Below are 12,367 nucleotides of genomic sequence, written 5' to 3'. Positions count from 1 at the left end.
GAGTTGCGATGCTGATAAAGCATTTGACCGTGTGTCGTGGTCATATATGCTGAGAGTCCTTCACTGGCAGAGATTTGGGGCTGATTTTGTTCATTTTTTCCGCACCATCTATGCCTCTCCGGCCGCATTCCTCACAGTGAATAGAATGAACACTGATATTTTTATGTTGCATAGAGGCGCGAGACAGGGATGCCCACTATCCCCACTTCTTTGACCTTGCCTTGGATCCACTCATTAGACACTGTCACCTCAATACCACCTGGCGTGGGATTAAAATTGGTAATCATGACCTTACGGTCACGGCCTATGCCGATGATTTACTGCGATACTTCTCGAATCCCAAAGATGCGTTTCCTAGCTTATTGTCTCTGCTGACAGTTTTTGAATCAATTTCTGGGTTTAAGATCAACAAATCTAAAACTGAAGCTCTAGCCCTCCATCCCGGTGCAACTCACGACTGGAATGATCACTTCCCTTTTCGATGGGCAGAACAGACGATCACATATCTAGGCCTTAAAATACCCATTAACCCAGCTGATCTATATAGATACAACTTCCCACGAGTCATTGAACGCACCCTAGACGACTTCCAGACGTGGAAGCACTTACCCCTTTCATATTTAGGAAGATGTCAATTGATTAAAATGATCACCTTCCCGAGATTATTATATCCCATTCAAATGTTACCTTTACTGATATCTGAGACAGACCTGAAAATCCTCAACAGAGCCTTTAGTGAATTTATCTGGGCACATAAAAAACCTAGAATCTCGCTATTTAAGTTGTGCCAATCGCAAACGTTAGGCGGCATCAGGAGTTATATGCTAGCTGCAAATTATCGTTACGCAGTCGACTGGATACATGGGACGGAGGTCTTCGCTAACACCGGCTTGGAGCAGGCCTTTTGTCCTGACACCCCACTCGTTAGCTTGTTACACACACGTCCGTTCTCCTTCCCCCCTCAGATACAAAGTAACATCCTACTAATGTCAACATGCACAGCCTGGAGACAAGCACGTTCTAGGATGGGCGTCTCCAGCCGTAACACCACCTTTCTCCCCTTATCACACAACCTAGATTTTCACAGGACAACTATACACACCACGTTGGTTGCTCTGTCAAATCAAGACATTAGATTATTGTACCAGTTGATGGATCGAGACACCTATCAGATGTGCACATATACTACTCTTTGCGAGAGATTTACAGAGCTTCCAATCCCACTATTCGTATATTTTCAGATTCGTAGTTATCTCCATAAATCATTAGCCACAATGACAGTACAAGGCAAAACTAACAATTTAGATGCCGTTCTACAAGCCACACCTAGGGTTCACTATTCTACGGCCTTCCTTTATAAATTTCTAAAAAAAATCATAGACTGGGAAACTACACAATCAGGAATGACCAAATGGGCAGTGGACTTCCCAACTATTACCACATCTGACATGCTTACAGCATTTAATAAAATCAACAAAACTCTCTCGTCAGCATCATATGCTGAAATGAACTACCAAATATTGCACCTCTCCTATATTACAGCGAAATTACGATTCCAAATGGGCACGGCTCCTGACTCCAAATGCTTTAAATGCGGAGCGCCTGAAGCAGATATATATCACTGTTTATGGAGCTGCCCTGAAGTCCTCAAGTTTTGGGGTTTAGTACAAATCTTTGTCAAAAGTAAATTGCATATCGATGTGGTGGCCACCCCTGATTGGGCTATTTGGGACGTCCACTGTCAATCTTTAACATCTAAGCTGTCCCTTGGCCAGCGCAGGCTGTTGACCAAAATAGAAGCTGCAAGCGAAAAGGCTATCCTGTCACAATGGATAGCTACGGATTCATTGTCCCTAGCTTTGTTATTGCCAAGGTTATCATACCTATTCCATATGGAGTGGCTTGAGATGTCAATTGATAAAGAACATAAAATTGAAAAATTCTTTGATATTTGGCTCCCTTATGTACAAATGCTCGATGATGCTATTAAGATCCCCCTTCGACAGGCTATAAAACATACTACCTGGTATAATCTTGAATTGCTCATCCTACGTCACTCCCCTTTCTAGGAACTGTGAAACTGAAATGGTCTGTAACTTTTTTCTTCCTTTGCCTGACCAATGATGTTTATTTTCCATTATGCCATGATGATTTGCTGTTGTCATATTATGCTGTTGTATACTGTAATGTATGCTTATTTTTTATGGATGTCCAATAAAATATTTTGAAAAAAAGATAAATTGGCATGGAGCATTTACAGTAGGAAAGCTGGCATATATAACATACAATAAACTACAGAGGTGAGGTAAACTCATAAATAGCTATAAATGTAAGCATTTTAGATCAAATTATACATTGACTCATTTCCAATACTGTACGTCACTTGTATGTGTGGCACAGTGGTGAGCGTGGTACCCCACCGCTATCTGTGTGGATTTTGGGTTTTTTTACGTGATCAATGTATCGGTCTTGAATCACAACTAAACAGGCATTAAATTTGCCCAACCAGCTGTGGCCGTGCAACAATAGTAGGGGCAGTCGCCGGACCACTCGTACACTCAGCCAGAACTGCAGATATATCTGAAAATATATCGCTCATTAGTTGTGCTGCACAGCTGGCACGATATGCCTGTGAAAGACGTCCTTCACAGATATATCGTTTGCCTATATCCGGCGGCCTGCTATATCGCCTAGTGTGTATTCAGCACAAGCTCCTTTGGGGCAAGGATAATTGTTAGTAACTGAGCATGCCCAATAAGGCTACCTCATTCCTATTCAATAAGGTGAAGTGATTTCAGTCCTACCGGGAGTGCTATATAAATGGGCAGATTAAATTATCCGCTGTGTTGGGGAAAGCTCTGCGTTAAAGGCCGGGAGCTATTCAATTATTCAGCATTCCCCCTGTGCTGTAAAGCCGCAGGTAATGCGCACTAACCCATAGAAAGGTTGTACATATGGAACTCAATCAGACCAACTGGGCCATCTTAACAATAGTTTTACTGAACGAGAGAATGGCTAGATTTAACAATGTAGTAAAACTAGTATTCCGCTTCCTATCAACATTACTGCAGGATATTTTAATGCAGTCACATAAGAACTGTGTATAAAACCTACTTCAGTCAAAAAACAAAACCTTTACACTACAGTTTGTGTAGTGTACCAAGGAAATAAGTCAATTGCAGATGAAAAGGTTACGCAAAGCTGACTTCCTGTAACTAAAACAAATGTCATTTGTTCACCTGGCTCTGAATGCTGCAATGTACAGATATGGCTGCATTAGCATAATACTCTGTTCTCATTTAGACTGTAATACGAAACAGACTACGACTAAAGCCAGCACAATTCTTAGTGTTTCGGCTGACACAGGTTAACTGTAATCAAGTTCTGTACATGCTTTGAGCCCAGATCATTCAGCATAAAGAGAAACACATAAGCCATCTAAATTGTTTTTGAGTAGCACTCCAATTAGTCTGTTTTTCCACAGTATTTTAATTAGTTAAGGTCCTTGGCTCCAAGGTGGCCTGATCTGGTATTGGTCACAGAGACTTGTACAGAATAATGACTTCAAGCTGAGACATAAAGGACTGTCCTCCCACGCTAATTCCCAGACCAGAAGCGCTTTAACCATCTCTTCCTTGGCAGCTCCGAAATTTGACAGGAGACAAACTTGTCATAGCCCATCAGAGTTACATGGGGGACAGAGGTGCCCGGTAAATGCACCGCTCCCTCAGTAAACCTGATGCCTATATGAATACAATGCAGTTGCTGTACTGTGGCAAACTTCACTTAGTTTAAAGTAAGAGCATGTTAAAATTGAACGTACAAATGTCGCTGTATTTTAGCCGCAGGAATTACAAACCAACACTGTTGGGCATAGTCAGTCTAATAGTTTTGATGCACACAGAGGGGAGGGCCTGGGCCAGGGAAACAGTAACGAGACAACAATCCCTAATTTTTGATAAATATGCCATGGAGTATTAAAGAGGCGCCTGTACGGACACAACTCTCCCCATGCTTCAACACAGCTATTTTGGTCAAGGAACACAGGGTCATTCCAGGATCAGTTTAATACGGTCGTAATCTCTAAATCAGTTCCTAACTGCGGATATTACCTTCAATCTGATACAGAACAAACCTCTTGTTATGGATCACAGTATATTTGTACTATTTAACGCATGCTAAAAGTTAACAGTTCACTAGCCCACAATAATCGCCAGTGTGCAGCCATCGCTTACACCACCACAATACATACCTAGTACAAGTTAAAATTTACAAAGTGCCAAACAGCACTAGAAGCACAACTGTAGATTTGGTCCCATCACACCAAGATTACCAAATTTCTCAGGGAGCACAGGGAGGGAGGAGAAGTGTGGCAGAGAAGTAAAGAGTAGGCGTACTGGTGAACATGACCCATACACAGGGCACTGTACTGGTGAACATTAACCCCTACACAGGGCACTGTACTGGTGAACACTAACCCACACACAGGGCACTGTACTGGTGAACATTAACCCATACACAGGGCACTGTACTGGTGAACATTAACCCATACACAGGGCACTGTACTGGTGAACAATAACCCCTACACAGGGCACTGTACTGGTGAACATTAACCCCTACACAGGGCACTGTACTGGCGAACATTAACCCATACACAGGGCACTGTACTGGCGAACATTAACCCATACACAGGGCACTGTACTGGCGAACATTAACCCATACACAGGGCACTGTACTGGCGAACATTAACCCATACACAGGGCACTGTACTGGTGAACATGACCCATTGAACATTAACCCATACACAGGGCACTGTACTGGCGAACATGACCCATAGACAGGGCACTGTACTGGCGAACATGACCCATACACAGGGCACTGTACTGGTGAACATGACCCATACACAGGGCACTGTACTGGCGAACATTAACCCATACACAGGGCACTGTACTGGTGAACATGACCCATTGAACATTAACCCATACACAGGGCACTGTACTGGCGAACATGACCCATAGACAGGGCACTGTACTGGCGAACATGACCCATACACAGGGCACTGTACTGGTGAACATGACCCATACACAGGGCACTGTACTGGTGAACATGAACCATACACTGGGCAATGTACTGGTGAACATGAACCATACACTGGGCACTGTACTGGCGAACATGACCCATACACTGGGCACTGTACTGGTGAACATGAACCATACACTGGGCACTGTACTGGTGAACATGAACCATACACTGGGCACTGTACTGGTGAACATGACCCATACACTGGGCACTGTACTGGTGAACATGACCCATACACTGGGCACTGTACTGGTGAACATGACCCATACACTGGGCACTGTACTGGTGAACATGAACCATACACTGGGCACTGTACTGGTGAACATGACCCATACACTGGGCACTGTACTGGTGAACATGAACCATACACTGGGCATTGTGTAAAATGAATGAATGCAAAAATGGGCAGATACTGTATAACTCTGCAACTTCCCAAACAGCCTCAGTGTCCAGTGAGTATCAACTGCATATCAAATGCTTATCAGACATATGTGCTATTGCATAGTATTGTATTTACATGCCGTTACATATGGTTTGCACAAACATTTTTTTTTAAACAAATGTAGCGTCTGTGGCCTCGGTCCTAACAGTGCTCTCCATTTTTCTTCACCTATTTATATGAAACCTCTGAGGTCCTTTCTGTGACCGGGTCTAGAATACAGCATGCAATGCAGTGACTGAATGAACATGAAATGAAAATGTCTGCTTGCAGCAAAGCTGCCAGTGATTATTTAAGCTTCTGTATAAACAAGAATTTAATCACTGGGAGCTTTATGTACGATGATGAACAATGTCATCAATAGAATGAACAAGTTGTCCTCCAGTTCTGATAATAAATGTAGTACATTACTCTTCCAAAGTTTGTGGAAATGTTTTTGTATCATTGTAGAATAAACATTTTTTTTAAGAAGATAGATAGATAGATAGATAGATAGATAGATAGATAGATAGATAGATAGATAGATAGATAGATAGATAAATAGATAGATAGAAGAATAATCCTTCATAACAGCTACAGACACTGACTGATTTATATAAAGCAATTCCATTTCTAATACTACAGACTTCAAACTGACGGAACATTCTCCTAATACCTGCGTTTTGCCTTGCGTTATATGGTTATACATAAATTCAGCCAATACTAGATAGTTTGTAATGAGAGTACTTTGAGGCTGGTGTGTATGTTAAAGAACCACTAAATCTAAAATACAAACTGATAACACAGTAGCTGTCATTACCAGAAATCTGGGATCTGCATTATATTACAGATTGTCACTAAAATTCTTTCTGTTGCAGAAAGTGGTCACTACTGTGCTCCCTACACTGTATACTAAGCATTAGGTGGGAAATCAATTAGGGACAAAGTCATCAGTCTGTCCGAATCAGTGCGGCAGCAGCCACACTTCATGGCAGCCCAATCTTGCACAAATCTGTTTGCTACCTGATAGGAAAGCAAGCACTTTTGTGCCGATTTGGGTTTCGGGTTGGTGAAGGCTGCGAGATGCGGTGCCATTGCCGACACTTAAATGCCACAGCAACGACAATTTGCACCTTTCGTCCGGAATTTAATTACCCCCTTAGAATGCTCCCTGCATTGTATATGATGCATTAGAATGTTCACTGCATTGTATAAGGTGCATTAAAATGTTTACTGCATTGTATACAGTGCATTAGAATGCACCTTGCATAGTATACGGAGCATCACAATGTACCCTGCATTCTATATGGAACAGTATCATTATCCCTGCATGTACATAGGGGGTAATTCAGAGTTGATCGCAGCAGCAAATTTGTTAGCAGTTGGGCAAAACCATGTGCACTGCAGGGGGGGGCAGATATAACATTTGCAGAGAGAGTTAGATTTGGGTGGGTTATTTTGTTTCTGTGCAGGGTAAATACTGGCTGCTTTATTTTTACACTGCAATTTAGATTGCAGTTTGAACACACCCCACCCAAATCTAACTCTCTCTGCACATGTTATATCTGCCCCTCCTGCAGTGCACATGGTTTTGCCCAACTGCTAACAAATTTGCTGCTGCGATCAACTCTGAATTACCCCCATAGTTCACAGGAGCTCCCCCTATATTGCATAATATGAAGTAGAATGAGATCTTTTGTATAACAGTCATTAGAATGTTCTCTGTATTGCATAAAACTGGAATGCTCTCTTTATTGTACAGAAGGCACTATAACGCCACCTGTATTGTACATATGGTCAGACGAATTAGGAAGGTTAATTTCTGCACTATGATCATCTACTGTGTCTGACTCAGATATAACACATAGACCTCATTGTATCTCGCTCTAACCATAAGAGAGACATGTAATTCCCATGTCAGTGAAAAATAAATAGCACAGCAAATTCTTTCACATAGACTGGGTGTCAATTTCACAATTCCACAGCCACAAAAGACAAAATTAATGTGCAATATAAAACTACACCTAGCAGAGACGGACGGTTAGCAAGATGACCCAATAATCATGAGAAAGCAGTGACACATTAGGAATGTGTTGCGCTTCAGATATGTCACTGGTTATTAGGGAATGGATTGGCTGCAGTCTCATTAACATTCAATGCACAAAACGGCTTCTATTCTATGCAGCGGATAGGTATATTTTAGCTGACAAGGCCAGCTTCTACCGGTAGGTGTATTTCCAAGGCATTCATGTTGACCACGTGGGAAAGTATGTGATTAGACTGACACTCGAAACTCTTGCCCTCATATTCAGTATATGGCAGCATCTTCTGGGTAAAGATGATGTTGTGCTTCATGAAAATGCAGCTTAATATAAATCACAATTGAACCCAAGTTTAACTCGTAGTTGTCATTGCAGTGCTAACTTCTCTTCTGTAAGAGTTCAATAATGACCATTTTAGCATGTTACCTCATGAATAAGTGTTTCTATACATCTTTGAGCCTGGACACATAACCAGTAGGAATTACACTGTCAGCTTGAACAGCTGCTGGTGTATTGAACTTAATAGCACTGATGTCCAGTAAAGTGTTATTGTTTGGATTGGAAAGCTGGAGTAAACTTTTCTGCACATTACAATTCCCTTTTAGAAATGCAAGTACAATAAAAGATAACAGCTGTAAACAAATGTCAATACCCAGATGTAAATGAAGAGGAGTTGCTGAAATTTTTCATAATCAGAACACACACCAATGTAAGCTAAACACAACGCAGCCACTTTTTATTTTGGGTAAAATAAGATATGCAAGCAGATTGTCAGCTTTTCAGGGCAGGAACCTTTTTGGCGCAACAGATTCTAAAATGATCAAAATTCATATACAGATGTGTCCACTTACATCTAGCCTCGCTGCACATTAAACAGCCCTTCTAGTCATGCTAGTGACTTGGTAGCGCTGAGAGCCTTTTCGTGTTACTTTTCCATTAAAGTGCACCTTATTCACAAAACGATGCATATGGGACACACAAGCAGCTTATGCTATTTAAAATGATATGCTGCATGTCTATATTCTGTGTGTGACGGTGATTGTATCTGCATTCGAAATGCTACTTTATGGTGATTTCCAGGAAGACACTGTAATGCAGCATTTCGTATGCAGATACAGCCGCAGTCACACACAGAATATAGGCATGAAGCATATCATTTTAATCAGAGTCTACTTGTGCGTCCTATTTGCATAGCGAATAAGATGCATTTTTGCCCCCCCCCCCCCCCCCAAAAAAAAAAAAAAGACGCCCGAGTTGTGGGGATTCTGTCAGCTCACTCATGCCAGGCAGCACACGCTACGTGGCGTATTGAGGCAAGACGTATGAGGACACATCTGTATTTAGACAATTGAAACGGGTCTACAACTAACTGCAGGAAAGTGGATTGCTACGAGCAGCACCACAATTACCAAGGTGGCTTATCTAACAGATTTCACAAAAGTCCTGCAGTGTATATTTATTAAAGACCTGAACATGTCTGCGGATATTTTATTATGACTCAGTGGTAAAGGCAATCTTTACTTTTGCATGTCATTTGTGTTCTGATCAGTGTTTTATATATATATATAAAAAGATAATTACCTGCATTACAGACCAAGCTCTGACCTGCAGGAATGCATAGCATTTGTCTTACCTTAAGTTAACCTTATAAGCAGCTACGTTAGAATTAAACAGAATGGCTGACGTCAGGCAGACATTAACACTGATCTAAAAGATGGTAAGGGCAGATCCTTTATACACATATAACACACAGAAGCGATCGAGCAAAGGACACTGCTGTATTAGGCCACATTATAACATTAGTTTTTAATTTAAAATAAAAATGACTATATTTCATGTCTCATCTCATCACATTACCGATGCCTTTCTCACTGCATTTCCCCAAACTGTCCTGAGCAAACCTGAAAAAATATATACCATAGAACTCACCTTGATTTTTTACTTCAGCAAACTCTTTGTTGTATTCATCCAATGTCTCTCGGAGCTTCTGGTTCTCTGTTTCAATATCGTGCATACGTTGGACCTTTAGTTGCAATTGCTGTCCCAGATCCAAGGCGGGTACTGGATCTAAAAGAAAAGAAACCCAATGAGTGACATACTATATGAAGAAGAGGTGGTTTAAAGATCAATGATGGGGGTGGCATGGTGCAGATCACTTGTCATGGCAGCCTCTGGTAGTGTAGGGGCATGGGGTTTTTTTTATAAAAGTTTAAGTGACTGGTGTTATAGGCTATAGCCTCTTTGTTTCCAGTCTTCCGACCCTCCCTTCCCTTTCAGCATGTTCAGTTAGTGTTGGCTATTTTGCAGTGGGAAAGAAGGGCAGGTTACCAGTCTGGGTGCAATTATTTTGTTTCCTTTCGTTGACTGGTAGGTGGCTGTACTACCCTAACTGGGGTCAGCATCGCCACCCAAACAGGTGGGTAGTCAAGTTAGAAGTTTAAGCGGATACCTTTGTTGTTATAAGGGTTTGTTGTTGTGTTTGTGCACCTTGGGCGGCATCCGCCTGCAATGCAAGCTGTTGGTTTTGATTAGGCATTGTAGCTGTAGTTGATTTTGGTCATCCTTTCTTTGCCACCTTACTTCCCTTAACTAAATATATATTCAATTCAATAAACAGCTAACAGTTCTTCTGCCAATTCTACGTCTGTCTATTTATTGAATATTTTTGTTGTTAAATAAGTTTTACACTTCACACTACATTCAATAGAAGGTTTAAGGTATCGGCATGTTACACGTTAAACTGCAACCAATGTACAGGTGAGTCCTTAATGTTCATATGTAAAACATAATAATTATAATGTTACCTACAAATAAGTGTGCACTCTAAAGCTATGTACACTTTCCAGCATTATAAAAAGTGCCCTACCAATAGCAGCTGACTACTACCACCCATTTCAAGGTGGTGAAGGAAGACTCGCAGAACTAGGATATAGAGGTCTGGTTCACAATAGAAATTTTGTTGATGTAAATGTCATAATTGCACTGCACAATTTTCACACAAAGCACTATCCCTATAATAAACTGCACTAAAGCGATACCAAGAGCCAGTAACATTAACCTTAAATCAGAGTTGGTCAAACCCGAGCAGTTAAGGCACCTGTATCATTTTTTAATCCCTCAACCCCCATCTGAATTCTGTGAATTTAAATATATTTAAAAGCCTCAGAATAATAACTAATTGGTGCTGAGTCTTAGCTTTCAAAAGCAGTGTTGTGGTTCCACAAGGTGAGGGACAGTTAAATGTATATTGTGGAATCGGGCACTCCAGTCAAATGCATCAGTGACTCCACTTGTACAGAAGAAAGTTCTTGATGGTGGGACCCCACCACGGAGCAAATCTGATTAACACGTGTCACAATCATCCGTAGCTGCTGCCAATCACACAATGCGTAAATAGTTTGAGTTAACGCTGGAGACTGTTCTGCAGCCAGATTAGACTCATGGAGCTAATCTCAAGTGCAACAGTTTGAAATGGTTGGAGGCTTGGGTTGTTGCTACTGGGCAACCAGAAACCCCCACCCACCCACCTGAAGTCTTCCTACATCTGTATGTAATTGAGGTTGCAATTTTCTACTACATGTCTTATCTCATGTTGTAGTTGATGCAGAATTTAATATAGTCATAGAACAGTAGCTCTGTTCAAATTGTGTGTTTATCCAGAAGAAGCATGTTTTCTTTACATTTAATACGCCCATTCATCAGAAAATAAACCTCAGCTCTAAATAGAATATATTTCTCTATCCAGACGTGTTTTATGTAATTACAGTGAATGAGAGTGACACACATTAGACTGTCTACCTCTTAATGCATACTTATTGCATTACAACTGGACTGACCACTACACCATTGATTTCCAATATGGAGATAAACAGACCAGCTGCCTGAACAGCAATGTGGAGAGCACGTGCCAGGAGGTTGCTGGAGCAGGGAGGACGTAAGAAAAGATTATTGAATACATGTCTGATGAGGGCGCCAGATGTAGTAGTAGGAAGGCAGGAAAGATTTAGTCTCATACAGTGGAATGCTAAACATCAAACTAAATGGATCAACAACAGCGTACATAAGCTAGTTCAATTAACTTCAAAAACATCACAGTTATTCATTTTGTAGACCACCCTCGGCTTGTAAGGACATAGTGTATATCTGTTAACACATTAGACATGGACACATGCTTTTCCTCAGCTACCCGAGAGGAGCCTGTTGGCTGATAGGACGGTACCGGATTTCACTTGACTTCACTCCTCAATCAAGGCAAAGTGTGCAGCCTGCCATAGTTCTGCACCCAATAGGTTAAACAAAGACATATTGTAATTCATACATAAGTTGGACACGTCCCAGCTCTCTAAAATAAGCAGTAATTCATATTAAAAAAAAAAAGAAAAAAGATGGAGACAGCCAGTCGAGTCTTCTAAACGCTAGTTAAGAGTTCAGGAAAAGCCCCGTCACTTCTCTGATTATTAAGTAATGACAGCAGTCTTTAAAATTAGACTGCAGAAATGTTTGGCAGAGTTAACCGCTACCCTATATATCCTGGTTTCTAACGGAAACAACTGAGGCTATACAAAGTACAATATAATATAAATACCTTCTCTTAACATTATGGTAGATTTAACTTTGGCATGTATACAGATAAAAAAAAAAAACAAGCATGGAAAAGGAACTAAGCACTGAGACTGCTTGTGCAGCAGGGATTTTTAACAGATACATATCCTTGGGTGGAACATAAGGAAAGGTGTATATTAGCCTGTTAAATATGGCCTAATACACTGCTATTAAATCATAAGCTACTGATGACGTATGGTTACAGGAAAAAAAATATAGAATAGTT

At 41.0% G+C, this 12,367-nt stretch overlaps 1 protein-coding gene across 4 annotated transcripts in view; it reads right to left on the bottom strand.

Annotated features, from left to right (window-relative positions):
• CUX1 (cut like homeobox 1) overlaps window positions 1-12,367 on the bottom strand; it is a 622,185-nt gene that overhangs the window by 341,134 nt on the left and 268,684 nt on the right. For all 4 annotated transcript variants that reach the window (XM_063956056.1, XM_063956058.1, XM_063956059.1 and 1 more), the window contains exon 5: window positions 9,469-9,606. In XM_063956056.1, coding sequence (XP_063812126.1) covers window positions 9,469-9,606 — 138 coding nt within the window. The remainder of the gene's footprint in view (window positions 1-9,468; window positions 9,607-12,367) is intronic.

Source organism: Pseudophryne corroboree, chromosome 2 (genome assembly GCF_028390025.1).
Source record: "Pseudophryne corroboree isolate aPseCor3 chromosome 2, aPseCor3.hap2, whole genome shotgun sequence".
Lineage (NCBI taxonomy): Eukaryota > Metazoa > Chordata > Amphibia > Anura > Myobatrachidae > Pseudophryne > Pseudophryne corroboree.
Note: the sequence above shows the minus strand (reverse complement) of the source record. Positions and strands in the feature narration are given on the sequence as shown.